General features: G+C 44.9%; 8 protein-coding genes across 8 annotated transcripts; 5 read left to right on the forward strand and 3 right to left on the reverse strand.

Moving 5' to 3' along the window:
• Window positions 1–306: 306 nt before the first annotated feature.
• KUCA_T00004216001 (uncharacterized protein) lies at window positions 307–3957 on the forward strand (the record flags this gene model as incomplete). Its single annotated transcript, XM_022600927.1, has 1 exon — window positions 307–3957. The coding sequence occupies one exon, from the start codon at window positions 307–309 to the stop codon at window positions 3955–3957; it is 3651 nt and encodes a 1216-aa protein (XP_022460224.1).
• A 310-nt stretch (window positions 3958–4267) lies between these two features.
• On the forward strand, window positions 4268–9733 carry KUCA_T00004217001 (uncharacterized protein; the record flags this gene model as incomplete). Its single annotated transcript, XM_022600928.1, has 1 exon — window positions 4268–9733. One exon carries the CDS (start codon window positions 4268–4270, stop codon window positions 9731–9733), a length of 5466 nt encoding a protein of 1821 aa, XP_022460225.1.
• A 137-nt stretch (window positions 9734–9870) lies between these two features.
• Window positions 9871–11693, forward strand: KUCA_T00004218001 (uncharacterized protein; the record flags this gene model as incomplete). The annotated part of the gene is made up of 2 exons (XM_022600929.1): window positions 9871–9991; window positions 10045–11693. The coding sequence occupies 2 exons, from the start codon at window positions 9871–9873 to the stop codon at window positions 11691–11693; spliced, it is 1770 nt and encodes a 589-aa protein (XP_022460226.1).
• Window positions 11694–11712: 19 nt separating this feature from the next.
• KUCA_T00004219001 (uncharacterized protein) lies at window positions 11713–12873 on the reverse strand (the record flags this gene model as incomplete). Its single annotated transcript, XM_022600931.1, has 1 exon — window positions 11713–12873. The coding sequence occupies one exon, from the start codon at window positions 12871–12873 to the stop codon at window positions 11713–11715; it is 1161 nt and encodes a 386-aa protein (XP_022460227.1).
• A 223-nt stretch (window positions 12874–13096) lies between these two features.
• On the reverse strand, window positions 13097–16178 carry KUCA_T00004220001 (uncharacterized protein; the record flags this gene model as incomplete). The annotated part of the gene is made up of 3 exons (XM_022600932.1): window positions 13097–15965; window positions 16026–16111; window positions 16167–16178. 3 exons carry the CDS (start codon window positions 16176–16178, stop codon window positions 13097–13099), a joined length of 2967 nt encoding a protein of 988 aa, XP_022460228.1.
• Window positions 16179–16246: 68 nt separating this feature from the next.
• On the forward strand, window positions 16247–17830 carry KUCA_T00004221001 (uncharacterized protein; the record flags this gene model as incomplete). Its single annotated transcript, XM_022600933.1, has 1 exon — window positions 16247–17830. The coding sequence occupies one exon, from the start codon at window positions 16247–16249 to the stop codon at window positions 17828–17830; it is 1584 nt and encodes a 527-aa protein (XP_022460229.1).
• A 193-nt stretch (window positions 17831–18023) lies between these two features.
• On the forward strand, window positions 18024–18782 carry KUCA_T00004222001 (uncharacterized protein; the record flags this gene model as incomplete). The annotated part of the gene is made up of 1 exon (XM_022600934.1): window positions 18024–18782. One exon carries the CDS (start codon window positions 18024–18026, stop codon window positions 18780–18782), a length of 759 nt encoding a protein of 252 aa, XP_022460230.1.
• Window positions 18783–18976: 194 nt separating this feature from the next.
• Window positions 18977–22255, reverse strand: KUCA_T00004223001 (uncharacterized protein; the record flags this gene model as incomplete). Its single annotated transcript, XM_022600935.1, has 1 exon — window positions 18977–22255. One exon carries the CDS (start codon window positions 22253–22255, stop codon window positions 18977–18979), a length of 3279 nt encoding a protein of 1092 aa, XP_022460231.1.
• Window positions 22256–24464: the final 2209 nt, after the last annotated feature.

Below are 24464 nucleotides of genomic sequence, written 5' to 3' on the forward strand. Positions count from 1 at the left end.
TAACACAACATTTTTGCCACAGTTTTGTGTTGAACTTGCTCTTTATTTTTAGGCAAGAACATTTTACGGCTGCCTTTGCGTTGTCTGACTCTAAGGCTCGATTGTTCGATAGTGTCAACGCCTCGGGGGTTCAAAGCAAACCCGAGATAGAGTGGCATAGCCTGGATACGCCTGTCAGCTTTTGTGACACCACTAACAAAAAAAAGGCTTGGGATTTTTCGATTTGCTGAGTTGTTCTGCTAAAGGGATCTGTTTGCTAATCGTTTGTCCAAATTCAAGTCGTCTTCGGCTAGCTCTACATTCACCATGGTGCTTCACAGACTGCGGATCAGCATACGAACACAGCTGATAGCTTTGGTATGTATTGTGGCCCTGCTTTCGTTGGTGATCCTGGCCATCATAACTGGAGTGTATTTTACGAATAATTTCACAAAGACAAGGTCGGAAAGACTGGAGATCATAGCACAGCTGAAAGCGTCCCAAATGGAACAGAGTTTTTACTATTTCTACTACCAGGTGTATTATCTATCGACCAGGGAAACGCTCCAAGACTCACTCCTCAATCACAAGGCCGGAAACACGAGTTCTTCGGTTACGACTGCTGCCATGAATACTATCCAGCAATTTCTGGATTCCAGTGACACGTTTGCGCAGGCCAGTCTGTATGACCTTTCGCTCGAAGTCGTTGGAAATGCAACAAACGATGTTTTGTCAGTGAACACAAATGTGTCCGATTCGCTGTACCCTTTTTCCAACAACAAGACCTTTACAGAAGTGTTTCTGGATAAGGGTGGATACATCAAGGGCCCTACCAGAAATGATACTTCCTACTTCATCTCGCTGACCTTGCCAATATACACCAATGCGTCGGTACTGATATCAACACCTGACTTGAGTGGCTATTTATCCATGATAATAGACGTGAATAGTTTTGAGAGTGTTGCTAACGATACCACTGCTCTGGAAGACACGGAAGTTACCATGGTCAGACCCATCATGGATTATAATAACGAATCCTTGTATGATGCGTACAACCACTCCCAACCCACGGGATTTCGCTACATTTTTCCTCCGAAAAACGAGCCAACAGATGTTACTGAAGTACTTTTCAGTATATATTATTACCTGGCGGTGTTAGATGTGTTCCTCAGTGGTGATGACGTGGGAGATATGGACAAAGTACGAAACCCTTTTGGCCAGGAGGTGGCCGTTGGTTATAGTCAAGTGGATCTGATGTTTGATACATGGGCTGTTATAGTGGAGCAGGAAAGGGGTGCATTCTTGCAGCCAGTGAATAAACTGGTGAAGATCATAGCAGGGACAGTGATCGCGATCGCTGTATTCATGTGCTTGGTGACCTTCCCTCTGGCGCATTTTGGAGTGCGGCCAATCATCAGATTGCAAAAGGCAACAGAGGCAATAACTCAAGGACGAGGCCTGAAAAAGGGGAAAAAGAGGAAGCTTCAAGGGAGCTCCGACATGCTTTCTCCAAGGAGCGAGCATGACTTCAATGCTGGAGACTCACCGACGGAAGAAAAGTTCAGACACAACAGTGTTGGCAATGGAAGCCGGTTTTCTGCAGTGTCGGGGATGCTGACGCCGAATTCTGATGCAAGTTTCCACGTAAATGATTCACCTTCGTACCCACAGCATTTCAGCACTCCGATTATTGTATCTAAGGGAAGCAGGTTTATCGTGGATGAGTTAACTGAACTGACGGACGCTTTTAATGTCATGACAGAAGAACTGGACAGGCAATATTCCCACTTAGAGGATAGAGTTAGAGAGCGCACCAAGGAACTGGAAGTTGCCAAGATCCAGGCTGAATCCGCCAGAATGCAAGCGGAAGCTGCTAATGAAGCAAAAACAGTATTCATTGCCAACATCTCTCATGAGTTGAGAACTCCATTGAACGGTATTCTCGGTATGACTGCAATAGCGATGACCGAGACTAGCATAGGTAAGGTGAAGGAGTCTCTCGACCTGATCTTCAGAAGCGGTGAGCTTCTGCTTCACATTCTCACCCAGTTGCTCACTTTCAGCAAGAACCAATTGGACAAGTCTAAGCTGGAGAATCGCAACTTCCAGATGATCGAGGTTGCTTCTCAGGTGAAGTCTATTTTTGGAAAGACCGCTAAGGATCAAAAAGTCATACTTTCACTAGTGATGAAACCAAATTTGTTGCGCAAGATGATCCTATTTGGAGACTCAAACAGAATTATACAGGTTGTTATGAACTTGGTCAGTAATTCGCTCAAATTTACCCCTGAACAGGGAACTGTTTCAGTGGTTATCAGAGTGCTAGGTGAATACGACGAGGAAAGATCAAGGAGATGCGATTATGAGAGGGTTTTCGTCAAAAAACCTCACGGATTGCTTATGGCGATAACGGAACAAGAAACGAATAACCAGGATACCACAGTATTTGAAACGGAGAGCGGAGTGACCACAGAGGAGGGCATTCCATCTAACAATCCAACAAGTGATAACACGGAAAAGATTTTTAACAGTGATACTGACGGCAAGACCTCTGAAAAGAGTGTCGTCCCAGATCAGGTCTCTGTCAGCAGCAGGGGAAACAATTCTGTGGAGATTGTTTCACCTCAGGATGATACACAAACATTGCACACCCTATCCTCTTCCGTTTACGAAAGTGCAATAGAGTCTGCAAATGAGTCCAAGAAAGCGGTGGGTACTTCGAACTCGAGCGTGTTGATAGGATCATCTTTTAGTGAAGATTCGGACGATTATGTGAATACATCGGAAGAAGGAAAGGAAGTCATAAACGAGAAGGAGGAAGATACGTCTTTTAGTGCTGATGACGACGGTGAGAGGTTTGCCATCATGGATGAGGATGATGATGATCTGCTTGGAAAACAAATGCCATCTAAATCTCTCAAGAACAGGAAACGGTGGGTCATTGAAATTACCGTTAGTGATACCGGAACGGGCATTGAGGAGTCTTTGCAAGAGAAGGTGTTTGAGGCTTTTGTACAAGGTGATCAGACTTTGTCGAGATCATACGGTGGTACCGGTTTAGGACTTTCTATTTGCAGACAATTGGCGAAGATGATGCATGGAACTTTGACTCTCAAGAGTGAGGTTGGATGTGGTTCCACATTTACTTTCAAAATACCATTACCTCAAACAGGTGAAATCCTAGTGGACAAAGCGGATGAAGAAGAGTTTTTCAACGACGATTTCCACCCGGATGTTGTTGCTAGGAGAGAGTCCAAAAGGGTCACAATCCAGGAACCAAATGATGCAGATATCCACGAGATTCAAAGCAATTCCGGAAATAATAAGGGACTGGTAAGGAAAGCCAGCTTTGAGCAGAGAAACGTGTTGCATCTGTCTGTTCCGATTCCAGGGAAAGACAATTCTGTCGACCCTTCCGCCCAACTTCTTACCAAGCCTCAGTTACTAGCACGCGCATCAACAGGCACTGCCCATTCCGAGCAATCTAGCCTTCTTAAACACAGAGGTTCGAACGTGGAAGGTATGAGGATACTGGTAGCAGAGGACAACACGGTGAACCAGGAGGTCATCAAGAGGATGTTGAATCTGGAGGGTTTCACTGATATCACATTGGCATGTGATGGCAGTGAAGCCATTGAGATCTTGAGGAGTGTCATGTCCGAGGAAGAAACGTTTGATCTTATATTCATGGATGTACAGATGCCCAACATCGATGGGTTACTGGCTACGAAGCTCATCAGACAGGAAATGAAGTATGAGGGCCCAATCGTGGCTTTGACAGCGTTTGCCGATAAGTCCAATGAGGAAGACTGTCTGGAGGCTGGAATGTCCGGATTTTTGTCGAAACCTATCAGAAGGAACCAATTGAGAAAAATTATTCTTGAGCTTTGCCCCAAGATATCGAAGGATATGATGTCGTCAACGGGTACCGGAGAAACCAGCGAGGAGTTCTACGGAGCCCGTTTGAAAAGTTTTTGAGCTGAAACTGCTGTTAAATATAACAGTTGAATGTACAATGAACGCTACTCTTGTAAAACACTCATTACCATCAATCGTAACACCCAGAAGCAAGTGGAAATGAAAAATCGGTATCATACCTAGTGGTCGTGGGTTACCCTACCCAAGAGGCTGGCTCAACTCTTTACGTACTTTTATAGGAAAGAATACATCGCTTGTTGAATTGAGTTTAGATTCTATACCACATCCAACCTGCAATTCACTAGCCAAGCTAGATAAATTGGGTCATTGTGGAATTCAGCCAGAGTGTTGAATTCTTTATTCGGCCAACATGGAGGAACGTCCGGAAAATCCATCCAAAGGCGACGGAGAAGATATCAGTCTGAAAAGTGAACCAAATGTTATAGCAGATGCTCCCAATGACACCGTTGCTAAAGAGATAAATGCTGAAGCTATAGATGCGACAAGTGATCATCATGATCAATCTGACCGTTATAGTGAACATGCGGTTGTGTCAACTGAACCAGCTCTGCCAGACGAGGAAGAACTTCCATCACACCAAACACCTCTAGATGAAGAAATTGCTGGAAACAGCACCACCACAATGAGCAAACCTCCATTTGAAGTGATAAGAGACTCAACAGGGGTTGAAAACGAGAATAGAGCCATCAGCAGATTTGCTCTGGGCGTCCAGTCACCAGAGTCTACAGTCAATCTCAATGCACTGTCTTCTTTCTTTTCAATAGATAGAGAGCAGCTGGAAGAACTGAACAGTGTGGTAGTGACTCAGTTGAGTAACAAATTCCGCGAGTACCAGTCGTTGAAGTCAGACAAAGACGTCTTGATGATGAGCTTGGAACAGCTTAAACACAGCTCCAGCAAGAGGACCGAGTCTCTGAAAGGAGAGCTTAAGACGTACAGAGGCAGCACATCAGAATTACAGCAAAGACTTGCCACTTTGGAAGGTGAAAAGCTGAAACTTGAAGCGCAATTGGCCGAACAGCTGGATAATGGAGCATCAGATAAGTCACATCTACAAGAGGTGAACAACAAGATCACCACTCTGACCAACGACAAGAAGACTGCCTTTGATCTGCTTAACAAAAAACAGAACGAGGTAGTAATGTTGCACCAGGAGGTTGACCAATTGAGCGAAGCTAACAAGACATTGCGGGCCAATCTGATGCAAGTGCAATCTGAAAACGAGAAGGTGACCAGCGAGATCATCAGGAGCAAGTTCGAGAAGAATAATATACAGCAAGAACTTACACTGGCGAGCAGTTCCTCGACATGGTTCAAAGAGGAATTAGACAGAAAACTGGAAGAACTCAAACATTTGAGAGAGGAGAAGAGAAATCAAGTCTCGAGTCTTCAATCAGAACTGGATGCCACGAAAACGGAGCTCACTTCGACTAGTATGAAATACGATAATCTTTTGAACAAGTACAATCAAGCGACCAGAAGTCTGGATGAATCATTGGAAAGTTTGAGAAAATCTAACACAAAGGTTGCTCTTCAAGAAGAGGACTTTGCAAGGGAGATGTCTTCCAAAGACAGATTGCTGAATATTTTGAAATCTTCCAATGATGATAGGCAGAAAAGAATCTCCAAACTCGAAAGTTTGGTCGAGTCTGCCAAATCTTCCACCGCGAAGGATGTGGCAACCCTCAAGTTGGATCTGGAGAATGCTCAGCAGCAACTTGTGTTATCCGAGACCAAGGTCCATGATTTGCAGGAGACAGTCGCTAATCTGACCCATCCTGAGTATTCTGGGTTTGAAGATAAGACTGTGAATGGGACCTCGTTTCTTTCGCAATCTGTTAATATGACCGCAAGCAATCTAGGTGGAATTTCACTCTCTCAGCTGCTTGCCGATTTCCAGCTTGTGAAGAGACAGCTGATCAACGAAAGGAGACTGAAAGAAAGAATGCAGAAACAAGTTGATGATTTTGTTGAAGAGTTGAGTAAAAAGGTCCCAATCATAGAGGCAACCAAAGAGAGATGCAACGTTCTTGAGATGGAGTTAAGCGAATTGAGCATGATACTAGAAGGTGCGAACAAAGAAAAAGAAGATTTGGAAACAGAAAACAAGATTTGGAAGAAAAGACTTGACGAGTCAGAGGTGCAGGTCACAAGTTTGCGGAAACAGAAGTTGGACCTTAGCGAGCAGGTTTCAACACTGCTGATTCAAATCACACTGAAATCAGCCAATGACTCTCCTCTCACATCAGAGGAACAGCAATTGATCACCAGCATGGTTGGAAATGTCAGAGATGATGTCGATTTGTTCCAGTCTGACACCGACAAATTGATCAGTGAGAGACTAGTGAAGTTCAAAAACATTGTTGAACTAACTAAGAACAATGAAGAGTTGCTTGCCATCACCCGCTCACTAGGAGTTGAGCTGGAGGAGCAAGAACGTTCCAAGAAGTCAAAGTTTGAGCAGTTGGAAAGCCAAGCTTTGGATGATGCTAAGGAAGCAATTCTGGCGCTGAAAGATGATCTTCAGGAGACCGAGAGAAAGCTTAAGAACGTTATCTCTGAGCGTGACATGCTGAAAACCATGACAGCCAGCCGCAAGAGTTTGATATTCAATGATAGTGTAACCGACCGTTCCATTGACGAGTCTCAGATCATCGACAAGGTTAAATCACTTCAAGACAAACTCGATCGATGCCAGGATGATTTTGATGCTTTCAGAAAAGAAAGCAACAAGACTATTGCATCTCTTACGTCTAAGAATGGTGAGTTGACCGATATCAAGTTTAAACTCTCCATGGAAGTTTCACATCTTGAATCAAGTTCAAAGTTACTGGAGGAAAGACACAAATCCACACAGGAAACCTTGCTCTACACCAAGTCCACCAATGATGAGCTCAGTAAACACTTGCAAAGATTACAGGATAGTCTTAACCGGACTGAATCAGAAAATCGTCGCTTGTCTGACGACCTTCAGGATATAAAGAGCAGGATTTCCCGCACCGAAGCTGAACTGACAAATGCTCGCTCAGAAACGGCGATGCTCAGAGCTTTAAATGCGAGATTAGATTCTGATAATAGCGGTTTGATCGAAGAGAGGAGAAAACTCAATGACGTTATCAGTAATTTGCAACACAAGGAAAACGAAAGAGACTTGTCATACAAAGAGGCAAGCAAAAGATCAGTTTCAACAATCTCGTCACTTGAGAAGGAGCTTGAGTCATTGAAGGAGAAATTTGAGAGATTGAATGATGATTTGAGAGGTGTTTTGGTTTCGAAAGAAGCAGAAGCAGGTAATTATCAGCAAAAGATCGATGCTTTAAGAGCAGATTTGAGCAGAACAAGGGAGCAGCTTGCGGTGAAGACCACTTCAGTATCTCATCTGGAGGACACAGTGCAAAGAATCACTAAGCAATTCAATGAAGTTGAGACTAAGCTCTCAACGCTTTTGAATGTGGAAACTGATGATGGAAGTCCCGAAGGAGAGATTGCTCGCCTTAAGGAGCAACTTTCCTCAACTCTGGACGACCTGGATCATGCTCGTCGTGATTGTGATGAATTCAGATTGGTCTCGGAGAACTCGGAGAGAAACATTGCTGAATTAACACTTTCGTTCGACAGTTATAAGGCGGATGTTGAAGAGAAGGTGAAACACCTTGAACATGAACGTTCAGAGCTTCAAGATCAAGTACAGAAGTTGACTTCAACAACAGAAGACCTGCAGAGAAGTAACAAAGACTTGAGTTCCGAGCTCAACTCCAAAGTTTCTGAATACAAGATCCAGATTACATCTCTGGAATCAAAGGTTCAAACATCCGATGCCATCAGAGACGATTACAATCAAAAGGTACAAACAATTCAAAATGAGATGCAAGCTCAGGCCAAGATTGCTTCGGATGCTCAATCAAACTACGAACAGGAATTACAGAAGCATGCAGAGGTTGCTCGTCTCAACACGCTGTTGAGAGAAGAACTGGATTCGGTGAAGAATGATGTGGGCAAATACCTCAATGAAGCTGAATCTGCGAAGGAAGCTTTGTTGATTAGCCAACAAGGATGGGAGTCACAGAAGGCTGCTCTTGAAAACCAAGTCAGGGAGGCTTCAGTGAGGGTTTCGGAGGTTTCGGAGCAGAATCTACTACTTTTAAACCAATTACAGGTTGCATCGTCTTCAAGTACCTCTATCGAAGGTGCTGATGGACTGGGTGCATCAGAGGACTTGTCGGAGATCATCAATTTTTTGAGACGTGAAAAGGAGATATCCGAGTCGAGATTACTGATCGCTGTCGAAGACGAGAAAAGGCTACGTCAAAAACTCTCAATTGCCAATGCCGAGTTGCAAACTGTCAAATCTGAGTTAGAAAAGGCTCATCTGTCTTTGTCAAAGGCTACAGAGTTCTCTAAGGACGAAGCTGCAATTACGGAAAAACTGTACCAACTGGATGTTCTGAGAGAAAGCAATTCCACACTGAGAAATGACAACTCAAAGAAGGTGGAAAGGATCAGACTGCTAGAGACTCAGTTAGACGAAGCTTTGAAAAAGCTTCAGCCTTTGGAATCGCAGTCGGCCAAACTTACTGCCGAGCTCAGAGTGAAGGATGAGGAAATCAAGCTGCGTGGAGAACAGATTAATCACTGGAAGACACGTACTGACGAGATTCTGAACAGTTATGACCGTGATCCTGAGTTGAATTCTAAGGTCAGTTCATTGGAAGAGGAATTGGCAGCTGCCAAAACTTCGCTCTCTGAGACACAAGCCAAACTTCAGGAACGCGAGCTTTTGTTCACCAAGCTAAGAAATGAGAGTCAATCGAAACTGAATTCGAGCAAATTGACCAGGAAGAACCAGCAAGACCAGATAGAGGAGTTGAAGGTGTCTATCGGGAAGATCACCGAAGAGAGAGACCAACTAGCATCGGAGCTGAAATCGACAAAGGAATCAAGAGAGAAATCCACCACCGAGGAGAGCGCGAAGGTTCAAGAACTCGAGGCTCAGAAACAACAACTGGAAAGCTCTATCAAAGGCTTAAATCAAGAGCTCCAAAAAGCCAGAAGCGAACAACCTGTTCCAACTGCGGAGACTGTTGCGAAGATCAGAGAGGAACTCGAAAAGTCAAAGGCCGAGGAAGTTGAAAGAACGGTGAACGAAAAGATCGAGGCCTACAAGAAGGAGTCTGAAATTAGTGTGCCTAACTCTGTAGCCGCTGCTGAACCCTCCCCGGAAGCTTTGGAGGAGATCAGGCGCAATTTGGAAGTTGAATTCAACGCAAAACTTGAAGAACACAAGAACAAGATCAGGGTTTTGTCGCTTGAAAAGGTCAATGCTGCTGCAGAGAAGAGGTTTGAAATTGGAAAGGCTGATATTGAGAAGCAGTATAAAGATCAAATAGCTGCCCTAGAGGAGAAATTGAAGAAGAGCGAACAAGAGTCGTCTGGAACTGATCAGAAGGAACTTCAAAACCTCAGAGAAGCATTCGAAAAGGAAAAAGCCGATCTTGAAGCCAAGTTTCAAGCCGAGAAGGAGGCTTTGAAGAGCGATATCCAGGCGAAAGCTCGCAAAGCCGCAGAAATGAAGGAGAAACTTCTTTTAAGGAAAATCGAAAATCTTACCAAGGAGAAGAACGCTTTGACTGAGAAGTCTGTACCTTCGGTACCCTCATCTTTGCCTGCTGTGCCTACTTTGCCTTCCGTACCAACACCTGTGGTTTCCTCTACACCAGAAGCGTCTGCTGAGAACCCTGCAACCAACAAAAGAACTGCAGAGTCTGGCGAGAACGGGGAGCCTACTGAAAAGCGTGTGAAAACACAGGAATTGTGAATGATTTGTGATATAGTTTGTAATATAATCTTGTCAAAGACTTATTGTGTTGAAAATCGTATCTGTAGGTACACGCAACTGCATGTCAGACGCGTAAGAAATATCGATCTTTGTCTGCTAGAACGCGATGCCTATTTATGGATGGAGCATCCGGTCTGAATTTACTAATGAGCGAGTATTTTTCCGGGGATCCCAGAGAGATAGTCTCAGCTGATGAGTTTGATGCTTTTAATAGTGACGAAAGTGCAGATGAGAGAGGTAAGCGTGATTGGATACAGTTGTTCCCCCACACATCACTAACTTTTCATCAGAGATCCTGAAGATGGAGGCTGCTCTAAAGCAGAAGAGGGAGTTACTCATGAAGAAAAAAATGGAGAAAATTGCTGTACCAGAGGATACACGTGTGATGGTACCTGGATCGCCCAAAAAAAACAAGATCGAACAGCGACCTGCTTCAACCGCCTATTTTGAGGAACGAAAGGCCGAGGAAGCCCTCAAGGAAAGGATCAGGCAGGACTCGTTACAAAGACAGCAAAGTAAAGCCTCTTCGTTTGCGGATAGATTTATTCAGAACAAGAACATCAAAATTAAAGAAACTCAGAAGCAAAAAGAGATTATGATTAGCAGAGTGTACTCCTTTTCACCAGGTCAGAGCCTCGAGTCAGTGACTGAAACTGTTGACGAACGAGAAACGTACTCGGGCATTAACATATCGAAGAGATACGTGAAAGCGTCAGGAGTTGATGAAGCCATGAAGGGAAAAAAGATCATGAGAGTAGACAAGCTTCTCGCCGAGGTTTGTCCTCCCGACTACGTACAGCCTTCCTATCCAAACTGGGTCTTATTAGGAATTGTGATATCCAAGGCTGAGGCCAAGAACACATCCGACAACAAATCGAGATATGTCACAATCCACATCTCCAATTTCAAACAGAAAGTTGCTCTGGTTCTGATGGGAAAGGCCGTTGAAAAATACTTCAAGCTTAGAATGGGTGATGTGATAGCTGTATTGAATCCTACGGTGTGGCCATGGAAGGAGAAAAGTATCACCAGTGGTGAAGTAAAAAGTGGCTTCAGTGTTTCTCTGAAGGAGGACTACGACAGCATTTTGGAGATTGGAAAAGCCAGAGATTTTGCATTTTGCTCCGCCAAATCCAGAGACGGGGTCCAATGCAAAACAGCAATAGACACGAGCAGGACGGATGTTTGCGATTTCCACAGAGAACGCGTTCTAAAAAAGACCACAGCTAGACGAATGGAGTTCAACACAACGTCAGGAGTGTTACCTCCAAAGATGAACGGTCAGACACAGCATATGTATATGAGCACCTCTAAGAAAAATGGAGGGTTGAAAGGTCAGCTCATAGGGGATTCTTTTCTCACTGGAACGACGTCAAGGGTAGTATCTGCCAGTGACGACCCCAATTCTGCATTCTATAGGGAAAACTATCAGTCCTCCTCACTGATCAGCGACGCAAAACGAGACCTTCGCATAGCCCAAGCAAAGAAAAAAGAGAGGGAGCTGCAGAGAAAGCTCATGGACATGACTGGGGGTCATTCATTGAGAGACGAAAATCTTGAAACCACAGAAGAACGGCAGCTAAAGGTCAAGGCCAAGAACGTTGCATATCCTTCGACTGCTCTCAACAAAATCGGTTTCAATCCAACACGCCGGGTGTTTGATTCGCGAAAGTCAAATAAAGGCAAACCCGAGTCCAATATAGTATATGAGTTAAAAAAGGAGATCAGCACCACTAAGGTGCTGACACCGACTGAAGACGCCGTTCTGAAGAGAAAACAGAGCTGGAAACAGAGAATGGCAGACCTAAAGCGTTCCAAACAGCCAATAGTCAAGGCTCCAGTCAAAGAGGTATTCAGCTCCGACGATTCGGATTTGGAAATTGAGCCACCTGTTGATCCAACTCAGCTTGCACAGTATATCAAAATCACTGGTTCATAGTTGACAGCAAAACTAGTACTCATAATGCGACACACGAAATCTTCCAACCATTGACAGACGATCCCACCGATTTAACACGTAGAGTTTTGTCTCCCCCCAAAACCACTATCTTACCATCAATGCATATCCGGCTGAGACGCTCATTTGACTCTTTCACTTTTAAAGCAATCGTCTTTGGAGCTTTGACCTCCAAGTACCTCACCAAAGGATTCTCAATATGGGCCCCATTGTTGTAGGCTTCTCCCATTATCTTCATGGAATTCTCCGTATTCACTTGGTAATCGAAGCTTATTACGTACAACGTTGAATATTTAGGATCGCTCTTGGGAGAAATGCAAAACTTCTCCTCGAACCTGGGGACTGCCGCAATCACAAAATATGACAGTGTATCATCAGACAAAAACTCTTCCACTTCGTCATGCAAAATTCCCAGTTGACCGTGAAATGAAGGATTCTCCTTCATTAAGTCCTCAAACGCCATCTTGAACCTCTGAATGCCGAATTGTCGCAATTCTGGTGAATCACTATCAGCAACAAGCGAAGCATGCAAACCCCAAGAGGCCACCACGAAAAACAGCATCTCGTCAACATCACCCCCAGTTGGCAAATGAGTTCCCTCTGAGAATTTTGCACTGTAACAATTAAAAGGATTGACTTGAGCTCCAAACAATGCCTTGACAGCATCTGCCACATTGTGTATTCCCACTGAATGAGAGTAGGCATTACCAGTACCCATTGGAATAGGCAACAATGTCACGTCCCGCCCACTTCCGGAAATTCCGCTCAAAGAGTTGATAAACTCGCTCAGTGTGGTATCTCCCGAGAGAAATATCAAGGTCAAAGGGACATCTCCTGGAAACTGGTGGCAAAGTTTGCTAGATGCCTGAGAATCTCCTAGCTTGATGTACTCATGTATAACACCCAATCTGGCAAATATTGGTTTCAAAATCAAGGGATATGGATCACGGGAATCAGTTCTTCCAGACCCAGACATAATGGAATCAATTACATATATCTTGCTCTTGTCATGGGAGAGATAGTACGGCAGAGACTCTTTGTTGCACTCCGTCAAATCATCATACTCCACACCATTGAGCTCTGTAAATGAAACACCAAGGCTCCTTTCGTCATCAGTTATGTCCACATCGACATCACCAGTTATTCTCAAGACCTTGACCATAGTTTAGTCCAGTGAACAGGAGGAAAGGGAGTATATGAACGACCTGACTTGTGCATGGATCTTACATATGCAGACCGAGCCACACCTCTTCACGTGCCACTGAGTGAGGCTGGGTCTCCGGATGCGGTAATGACCTTTAAATGGGAATAAGAACTGAGAATGAAATATAGAGAAACATTCAATAATGAAGTTTTTAGGCTAAATATACACAACTAATAATAACCTACCTCCTGTAGTCGTCACGTCTTTGGTACCCTGACTGCTGGTACGAGCCTCTATTTCCATTGTGGTTATTGTAGCCCCCATTATGACCACCATTGTGGCCGTTAGATCCTCCATGGTAGCCACCGCGACCTCTGCCCCTGCCCCCATAGCCGCCTCTGTTCTGGTTATGCTGATAACCTTGATTAGACTGATATCCCTGGCTAGAGTGATATCCCTGACTGTTGTTATACGATGGAGCATAATTGGCTTGCACGGGTTGCTGCTGTTGCTGCTGGTACAATTGAAGAAACGCCTTGTATCCACCAACACGCAGCCCATACATGCTTTCACTAGCAGGACCCACATATTTCTTGTAATCTTCGGTCACTTTGTTCTGATAGCCTCTGTTATTACGGTGGTAGCCTCCGTTACCGGAGTACATAATGGCATCTCTGTCCTCCTGCGTGATTGCACGTAGATGAGAAATGAAACCGGTGAGAAGCATAGACTTGCCTTCTGCCTTAGGAGGCATCTCGTATCCAATTCTCATGTAGGCATTGTTAGGAATATCCTCGTAATCACCCTCTCTGAGCTTGTACGGCATACACCGAGTGTTGGCGTATAACTCGTTGGGGTAAACCTCACCAGCCAACCCAGTGTTTGACGAAGGAAATGTAATTCTGGCAGTAGTTTGCTTCAAGTATAATTCTTCGTTAAACCGGGCAAAATTTTTGTTGTGGCAACTAATGAAGAGCTCTTCGTGCTTGAGAGCATTTCTGTCCTTTTCGGCCTCACTCAAAAACTGGTATTGGGCCCTCACCGCAGTTAACAGTCTCTGCGCGTCAATGAAAGGAAGTAGCGCTATTCCTTGCCACGACATCTTCTTTCCGTTCATGTCTATGGCAAAATCCTCGGGGTAAAAGTCAATGATTTCCGAGTTGGGATCGCTCATCAGAGGTCTGAAAATTTCAGGTAGATTGTGACCAGATGCAGCAGGCAATACACTCATCAATTGTTCAAACGGCAAAATTGGTTTTCCTAATTCAAATGTGACTTTTGTCCCTGCAAGTCCCTCGAAGTCAGCTGCAAACGGGGCGTAATGGTAAGGGTAGTACCAACTCCATGACGGGCATCCTTGGTAGTAATACAACAACACCCAAGATATTCCCTCGCAGTAGCACTTGACCATATCGTGCCTGATCCTCTCGATCTCGTCTTCATCCGTAGTGTGAAATTTCATCTGGTAGTACCTCCTTCTGTATCCTGGCTGCCATAACCTTGCGTCCCCGTTCAAATCGCTCTCTGAATCGCTCGATATCGCAGAAGCAGTTCTCTTATCGCCAGCGGACGCCTCAGAGACATCCACGGGGAGCGCAGCATCCTCGGCTTTCACTTCAACAGCACTAGCGGCACTAACCGAGTCAGGTTTCTTCAAGAGATTCGCTTTCAACATCTCTGCCACATTTTTATTCTCCATGTTGGCAATGGTGACGGCAGCACGGTTTGCTACCACTTCGTGATTAGACATATGAGTCTGGCCAACACTCTGACCTCCGGGAGTATACAACGGGATATTTTGGTTGGGCTGAAGAGGAGCTTTATCCTGTCCCTTTGAAACCGAAGACATAAACTGGTTTCTGATGGCCGCGTTCTGCTCCCTTTCGGCCTTATATCTCTTATTGTTGTCTTCCCTCCTTCTCTCATTCTCGTATCTCTTTCTGAAGATTCCATCTTCTTGAGTACCCAATTGCTGCATCAATTTTTCAACGATTCCTAAATCAATATGCCCGTCTTTGGTCATATAACCACCCAGGGACGGAAGAGAACGCTTCCAGATGTTGATCAAAATGTCGATACCGTTGTCCCTCACGTCCAATGAGGGAAGATGGGGAAGGAAATCGTTACCCACAAAGAAACACATGAATACCCAGTCATCAATGGCTCTTTCCAAATCAAATTTAAATGGCAATCTGGGAACACTGAGCTCAACCTCTAGGTATTCTCTCAAGATGCTGACATGCAACCACAGAAAAGGTTTCTTGGCATCGTTTTCCTCAATTCTCGCTCTCATATCATCGGTAATGGTCAGCTGGTCTTTCAATCTCATCGATCTGTTATCCTGAGCAAAAACATCTTCTCTTAGAACTCTGAAATGGGGTTCGTGAGTCGCCAGACCCAAGAAGATCAAATCAGCATCGAGACCATAAATACAATGGGAGGTATTAGGATCATGCTCGGGATCCGATCTCTGTGACCTGATAAACCCCATGATCTTGTGTTCACCCTCACCTGGAACCGTAGCATCGCTGATGATCACCTGCAGGTTTGCCCAACCAGGGTCACTGGCCAGCTTATAGGCCACCCAGTATCTCAACGCCGAGGCAAGTGTATCCATGAACGGGGTTCCAGGAGTAATTGCATTAGAATCCCAAGACTTCTTTCCCTTGATCGCCAAATCAATCTGCTCACCCCTCGTCTCTCTTTCAGCAATCTGCCTCTCACGTTCCTCATTGGCCAGCTTAGCCTCCTGGGCAGACCTGAAACGTCTTGATCGCTGCTGGTTCATCTTTGCACGAGGAGCCACTCCATCCACTGCAATCATCAGAATCTTTCTAGGCCTCGCCATGTTCAATACTCTGTCTGTATACTTGAACACATCAAGCATCATCTCATCCTCAGTCTCTGGTGCAGGTTTATGTTCTGGATGAGAACACGGATGCACGATACCGTTCATATCCAGATAAAGATTGTCCAACTCACCATTTGGATTTGGATTAGCATAACTTGGAGGCCGGATTATCCCTCCAATTTCAACTGCTTCCTCTTCTATCACTGGAGAGATGATTTTTGGATACTTCTTGGAGAGCCATCTGAACAATGCGGGGACTCTATGAAAAACGTTAGTATGTAAACAAGCTGGTCACAACAAAAACCCTCTTATGACTTACCCCATAGTAGCGTATTGTTTTTCTTGTGAATGTCCCGAGATGAGAAATTCACTAGTAGAAAGAAAGAAACCGAATCTCACAAAAATCTCTTGTTTAGTGGCCTCTTCATGAGCTGAAAAGTTTATGGGGTTGGCACACGACCCATCGAGCCATCGCCTAAAGAGCTTTGTTCAACACTCTGAATAATCTTAACAGAGTGGATAAGAACCAGCTATTCAACCATGTTTCGACTGACCACAGCTGTGAGACGTCGCGCGTTTAGCACGAAGTCGTTAACGCTAGTTGAAAAGAAGAAGGAGTTCGTGCACGATTACTCGGTTCTCCCATCAAGTTTGCAGTACAGATTGCCCGAGAACGAGGTGCCCATAGAAGAAGCGAAGAAGACAATACGATTGAACGCAAATGTGTTGAAGACAGTCTTGGAAGAAGGTGGTGTGGAGTCTTTGAAGTACCAGAAAAATTTGGCTTCTTTCTTGGAGTATCCGTTGACAAACTCCAAGAAGCTATCTAGGCGGAGGGAGAGACCGAGAGCTTGCAAGATGCTAACGAGGGATTTCATCGAGGATTCGTTGTACAATCCTAATTACGGTTATTTTTCAAAAGAAGCGGAGATTTTCCATCCGGCAAAGCCTTTTGACTACAAGAATCTAAAATCTCAGGAAGATTTCATGGCACATTGGCTGAAGGCATACGATAAGTACGACCATGAAAACGAGCCTTCTAACGAAGCAAAGGAACAGAGGATAACAAGACCTTCCTTGCAATTATGGCACACACCGACAGAACTATTCCAGCCGTATTATGGCGAGGCCCTGGCCAGATATCTACTTGTGAACTACAAGCTTACGCAATACCCCTACAATGACCTCATAATATACGAGATGGGCGGTGGTAATGGAACGCTGATGCTGAATATCCTGAACTACATCAGAGAAAGACAACCTGATGTTTATGCCAGAACAAAGTACAAAATCATTGAAATTTCAGGAAGATTGGCAGAGAAGCAGAAACAATCAGCGATTGAACTGAGGTTGAAAGCTGAGGGAGGAGACCACAAAGACAAAGTGGAGATCATCAATAAGTCTATTTTTGAATGGAAAGAGGTTGTGAGTGATCCCTGTTTCTTTATTGGTCTGGAAGTGTTTGATAACTTTGCACACGATGTTGTGAAATACGATATCAATACCCAACAGCCTCACCAGGGGTACGTGCTGATTGACCAAAATGGTGACATGAGAGAGTACTTTTCACCCAGACTGGATGGCTGGACTGAGGCATTTCTGACCTTGAGGGAAGAGGGAAGGTATCCCGTTTTGCATGCTCCTGGTCCACGTCTTTGGGGGCAGCATCCACTGGAGAAGCCTGTTTTTTACAATCAGATGAAAAACTCTCTCAATCCTCTAAGGGCTGAATTGAGTGATTCGGAGTATATCCCAAGTCGTCTCTTGCAATTCTTTCTCATTCTGAAGGAAAAGTTCCCCGAGCACCGTCTTCTGGCTTCCGATTTCCACAGCTTACCAGACTCGTCTCCAGGTTACATGTCTCCAGTTGTCCAAACTATGCTCAACGACCGAATGGTGACTACAGATTCATACATGGTGCTTCAGGGTTACTTTGATATTATGTTTCCTACTGATTTCGAACTCATGAAAGACATGTACCGTCAAGTAGTGGGAAAAATATGCAAAACCTCTACCCACCGTGAGTTTCTGGAGCAATGGTCCGACATAGACGCCACCACCACCAAGACTGGAGAGAATCCGATGCTGGACTTGTATGTGAATGCGTCGTTCATGCTTAGTTAGACTCTTTAAAATCACCTGTATATATTAGCGTAACGATTCGAAACGAAAGATAGTTAGCATACTTAGTAGCCCATGCACGCTAAGGGCGTGGCCATGCAAATCGATTAGCTTGATTCTCTGTTTACCTTTTAAAACCTTATCTTTCCTACACTTACTAGAGTACTAGGAACAAAGCAACTTGTTCAAGACAAAGATGACCGAGGAACAAAATAGTCGAAAACGCAGGATTCCCCTAAGTGAAGTGGTGAATCGAAATAACCAGGATAGTCTGTTTAGTCGAGCACTCAGCAAGAAGCCTCTTACGGAGCAAGGTGAAAAATCCTGTCCAAGGTCATTGTTTGGCCTGGAATCCACAGAAAATTCAAGCACAATAAGGAGAGATGGCAGTATAAGGCGACAGGTCAAAACTGCACCCATAAGTGAGTTGCTGAAAGAAGGTAGCATTGGGCAGCCTCTGAATCCGACCCCACACAGTGTGGACCTTTCACAGATCCACAAGCAGTTGCTTACGACAAACCAGGGTTCAGGGAATAACTCGTTCAGTTTATTTCATGACGCTTATAATCAGGAGGAGCTTGTTTCTATGGCTGAAAAACACCCAAGACTGGTTCCCCCAGATCTGGGTAATGGCTCACTGGTGTCGCAGCTAGCCGAGAACGTTGCTAAGATCAACACTTGGTATAATGCAACGAATTTCACACATTTTCCTGCGAAAGGTGCTGAAAGACATCACACCCAAACTTTCACCATTAGGAAACTCGAAGTTGCCTCCCCATATGCGTGTGTTGCAGAACTTGGTGATGGAAGAAGTGTCTTACTAGTGAGCTTCAAAGACCAGTTCAAATCCGCGAGTGAGCTGGTCATAGGTGATACCATAACTCTTGGAAACGGCAAATTTACCCTGGCTGAAGGCTTGGACATGGAATTGTATTACCAGTGGCAGAGGATATAGGAAAGGTCTGCTGGTGAACATTTTAGAGGGGCTATAGCGGAGGATGAGGAAGGCTGTTGTTGAAAAATGTAATGATTATAGCTAAAGTAATGACTATTCAGACTAAACTCATGCTCCGCTTCTACTACAATACCACCATTCGATTGTGACTAAGCCAAAAATGATCATTAGCTTTTATATCCGGCCTAACGAACTTAATCTGTACATCTTCCCTGCGCAACCCTCTCGACATGATAGAACAACCACTTGCTTTGGTAACTGGTCATGCCCAGAACCCGTGAGCGCAGCCTCATGTTCTGATCGTCCGTAACCAATGCATTGTAGCAGAATGTGGCGGCTTCATCCGCGCTCAAAATCTTGTTGTTCTTATTAATGCGGCAACCTGCGCCAGTCCTTTCGTCGCGGCCATGTTCGTTGCTCTTCTTGACCGCGTTCAATATGATTTCTTCAGTGTTCGACCTCCAAGTACTGTTGTTTTCAAACTCTGTGGTCTCATGCAGGTTTGATGCCCTCGTTCCATCAGCACGTAGAGCATAAATGTTTTTCTCGGAGTAGAGCTGCCTGACAGTGATCACTGCCCTGGTTGCCGAGTCTGAAACCAAAGCGTCCTGGGAACGTCTCAAAGATCTTAGTTCCTGGAAAACAGCCAGTGGAATCGACAGTTTGAAAACGTCGTTTCGAATGCAATTGTAGAGACGCCCACAGTGTTTCAGCCAGGTATTGGTGTCCAGTGAAATCCAAGTCACAGATGTATCCATACGTTCGCCTAGATCACCGGCAAGCTTGGTGGAGATTGGATGGGAAATGGAGCACATATACTCGTTTTCCTCTTTGACATCGTCCGAATCGTCCGCCTCTGCATCTGCTGCGTACAATAAGTCGATGTTCTCGTCAATCTCTAGATCGAGACTCGAATCATGTCTTTCACGCATTGGGGTCAGACTGTCCATGAAGCCTTCTGAGTGGAGTCTTGGGTCGGGGGTATCCCACACCGATACCGGAGTACACCAACTTCCCACGTCTAGTGGCTCGTTTAAACCCGAGGCAACCAGTTCTGGCTGGGGTTTTTCTATGACACTCTCAAACTTGGGATCACGCAAATAGTAAAAGAGTGTCTGTTTGGCAGTTTCCTCCTCTTGCAAGAAAGGAGCCACTGCATCGGAGTACCTGTATTGGTTTCCCTTTCTGATGAGACCAAAATCGTAGTAATCGGCAATGGTATTTGCAAGAACCATAATTCTCACGAATCTGTGAACGTCCTCTTTTCCATCGTACCTGGGTCCACTGGTTGGCAGATCAAATAGCTCTGGCTTAGCTCCAGTCTCGGAAACATATGCGTAGTCCCCTTTGAAATGAACATGGTCAAACCAGAGAGTTCCCCATGATTTCCATACCTCAAACAGACGTTCGTTCTTGGAGAAGTACGAAAGCACATCTCCATGCTGAACCTCAAAGTACCTGTTGGAGTATGTCATTAACAAATCCAGAGCCTTTTTGTCACTTCTAACCTGGAACAGAATGTCATTCAAGTACCTGACCAAAGACATCCACGGAAAGAACTTCTTCACAAAGTATGTCACCATTGGCTTGGAAGTGGGATGTTTCTTGACACCTTCACCCAGTGAGATCAAGAAGTAGAGCCACACAATCACGTGTGGAGTGGAGCTCTGCCATGGACCGGTAATGTATTTTTTCAACATCTTCATGCTCAATTCTATGGAGCCGGTATTGATAAATGGGATCAAAGTGAACCATTTCTCCTCTGTAAGCTCATCTGCACACAGCAGCTCTACACCATTCGTCTCTACATCTGCAGTCACGTTGTTTGGGTCGGTACCGGTCTCGGGGGCCTTGGCCTTGCTCTTTCTCTCACGCTTATCTTTGCGCTCTTTCAATGCCTCTGGAAGGCCAAACAGCTTGGCCAGAGGATTGCGGCTGTCTCCAAAACCAATCAGATGTGTGATGTTGCAGATAGCAAAGTTGGGGCCCTTCTGATACCAGAAAGTGAGCTTTTCGGGAGGAAACATTGGGGTACTTCCATGGAACGCAAAGAAATCGACGCGGTTCCCATCAAGGCCAAAATTGTTTGAAAAGTTTGTGATAACTGCAGCCGCATCTCTGTGCTCATTATGCATGAGTAAAATTTTGTGGATCCGCACGAAGTCGATCATGGCAACTTCTATAGTCGCAAGAATATTGCGTTGGTTTCCTGCTGTTTCAATTAATCCATAGAGATATTGGGGTGATGGAGCAAAGGCATCACGGCAGGCCACACTTTTGGCAAGGCTGACGAGGGCTTCGAGCGAATCGGTCTCTACCGAAGCCATGTGAAAGTATATCTTTCCGTGGCCAAACTGAGTTCTGGCCGCAACGTCAAACCAGTACTTGGCCGCGACTTTCCAGTCAATGTGCCTTGAAGGGTAAAGGGCTATGGCCATGCGGCAAAGATCACCAAGCCTCTCGGCCCAATAGCCCTCCATGCCAAACGCAGAGTCTGTGAGACAACTGATGATGTTGAAGGACCGGGAAATGAAACAGGAGCATATCTCGTGGTCAATAAACACAGACGAGACGTTCTTCAGGACTTCTAAAAATGCCACCACTCCGTATACCCACAATCTGCGTGGGATCTTGTAGTTGGTAATGAGCTGTTTTCCGGTCTTCGAGAGAGGCGGTCTCAGACAACTGGTAAGGATTTCATAGTATAGATCCAGTAAGGTTGAAATGTTCTTATAGGCGTTCCATATCTGCGGCGTTATCACTCCAGGACCAACTTCACCCTCTAAAAGCTTTTTATTCAAGTCAAAACAGCCGTTCCGGCATTCCACCTCCAACTTCACAATCTCGCGAAAAGGTTCTTGGAGCCGCGAAAACAGATACTGTTCTTCCTCGGTAGCCTTTGAAGGCTCGGAAGTGCTGGACTGCTGATCCTCAGAGGCCTCTGTTTTCTGATCAATGGCGATATCGTGGGAATTCGCCTCGGACTGTTGCTCAGGCGCAGAATCAGGCGATTGTCCCGTCGCCGGCAAATCGTTCATGTCACTTGAAGCTCCCACACTGCCTTCAGTCTCAAAGATACGGGCAATCGACTTCAGTTTGGGCGAGCCAACCATGTTCGGGGACGCAGGTACTTCGCCTGTAAGCAGTGAGGGGGTGGGGGTCTTGACAGCAGCTATTGTGGCCTTCTTCTGGGGTGTTTGCTGGACCAGAGATGGATGATCACCTACAACAGACTGCAAAATAGGCACAGTTGCACTATCTTGGGCGTTTGAGCTGATGGCACCGCGTTTTGCGCCACCAGGAAGAATGTAGGATTGCGAATATTGGCGCTTTTGTTGCAGGCTCTGCAGTGGCTGGTGATGTTGTGGTGTGTTAGGGTCGATTTCAGGAGAGCCAGATATGCTCAGTTCCATTGGCTGTGACACATTGAATTGCTGGTGAGATCCGAAAGGTTTGTTGGCGTTGGATGACATCAAGCAAGACAACAAGAGCAAAGGCCCGGGGCATGGGCTTCACGTAACAGCTGGTTTTGAACAGGTGGTTTGGCGAACAGAACCGGCCAAGGTGTGGGGCTTGAAAAGGGAAAAAAGCAGGTGAGTAGCAAGCACGTGATTGGGCAATATATGCAGCGTGTTGCCGATCTATGGCGGTCGTTTGGATGGGTTGTTTGCTATGGCGTCCGGTGATTAGGGAGATCATCTTGATTTGAACCTCCAGTTTTTTCTCCATTTACAGATAGTCTGTCAATTTATGAAGGGTGAGTAAAGAATAAGATCCCAAAGGTGGGGAATTGGGGGAGAAAGTGAAGGAAATTGGAGGCTTCTTATTTATATATAACAGCGGTGTCAAGTTTACTGAAAAATTGGAGAGTTTTGATAGCATTGGGTTGTTTGGAGTACTGTTTCAAAGTGTTGAGATGTCGGAGTGGGGCGAGGTATCGTTTGTCAGGCGCGAGATAGTGGGAGATGAGCTAATGTAAGCTAGTGAGGTAGTGATACTCAATTTGGCAAGATAGTGGTGAGGTATATGATTATTATGCTACTGGTGATTGTTAGACATATGAATGCATAGATATACATATATTTACATAAGGTCATTCATATATATATATATATATGAATGTCCTTATTTCCTTATTTCCTTATGTGCTTAAATGCCTACTACTTGCCAACTGGAATTGGTCACTTGATTCACCCACTCAGCCCTCATATGGCAATTACTTACTCACATCACCGGGGCTGGCTCGCTCAACGATGGGAAACGGCAAGGCCCGTTTTCTTATTCAAGCCCTGGCACATAGAGGTTTAAGAGTTAGACTAATATGCTGATCTTTGATATTTGGTGATGTTCATCTCTGGTGTCACTCTGATTAATGCTCTCCCCTCTGGTAGGTCGGAGCCTGCTTCGGAAGGTGGCTTGCTTATTCATCTGATTATGGACCAAATGTTATCGCTTGATCCTCTCCAAATTATCCCGCATAATTGATAAAGGCAAGTCCAAAGTTGTACAATTGAATACTTTTATTATAAACACCTTAAATCCAACAAATATTGTCTGATTGTCTGGGAGAAGCTGACCTCCTCTGATAGCCTATTGATTGCCCTTGGACTAAGTCTCGGAGATATCCTGTATCGTAAACGATAGATCGTTAACACAATTTTCACGCATATAAACACCCTAGTATGACCGAAATATACCCCTTTCACTAAAAGTACTGCGGACTACATTCCTTAGCCTTAAATTGTGCTCTGTGGCCCTCACCTGCTTGTGAGTTCATCAAGCTCGTGCGGCTCATGCAAGCATACCTGAGATTGGATATTAAAGATTTCGGAAATTGGCTAGCTAGCTACTCTCAGTCTCGACTATGCACTTCATCCAACCTGATTAAAAATAGACACACTATCTCCGCTTTCTTTCTGGTATCTGATTTCATATTTCATATTTCGTCTCCATATATTGTCTCCTCCTTTGCTCATCTGCCTCCTCGTGTGTACTCCATCTCTCTTTCCCTTTGGTCCCCTCAACTGTCAAATACTCCCCTCATCCTTTCGCATTTAGCACGTCCGGGTCGATTCAAACGGCTAAAATAGTCGGTCGGGGCTTTGCTAACTTCACATTGCTTTTGCTAATGGACTATAAATCTCAAATGGCAGGTTTTTTGAAGAATCCCAGAAACGCTAGACCTTCCTTTCTCGGAATTCAGGGAGCCCAAGCTAACTCATTGGGAAAACATAGTCTCAATTTACACAATCCTGAACTCGAGTCTCAGCAAATAGACTGGTTTCTCAGCTACAATTAGTCACATTCATACCTGCCTATTCCTCACTACATAAAAGCATCCAATCGGTGTTGAGCCTACCCAAACAACCAGGACATTCAACGACAGCAATTCTGATATCTAAACGACAAGTGACTCCTTTTCAAGCATAAGCACAGAACAATAGATATGCATATAACATTACTGACTCGTCGTCCTTTCGCTGTTGACGTGCCATCGTTTCCGTTACAGAGTCACCTAATTCACCAGAAGAGTCAGCCTCATCGACCTCTTGTGTAATTACGGGACCGGTCTCAGAAGCACGCAATTTTTCAAAATAAATTTAAATACCATACGCTGGAGCAGACCCAAGGCATTTCAATTCCAGCAACCAAACCGACATATTGGCTTTTGCCTGGATAGTT

Source organism: Kuraishia capsulata, genomic scaffold, assembly GCF_000576695.1.
Source record: "Kuraishia capsulata CBS 1993 genomic scaffold, Kuraishia_capsulata_scaffold_5, whole genome shotgun sequence".
Lineage (NCBI taxonomy): Eukaryota > Fungi > Ascomycota > Pichiomycetes > Pichiales > Pichiaceae > Kuraishia > Kuraishia capsulata.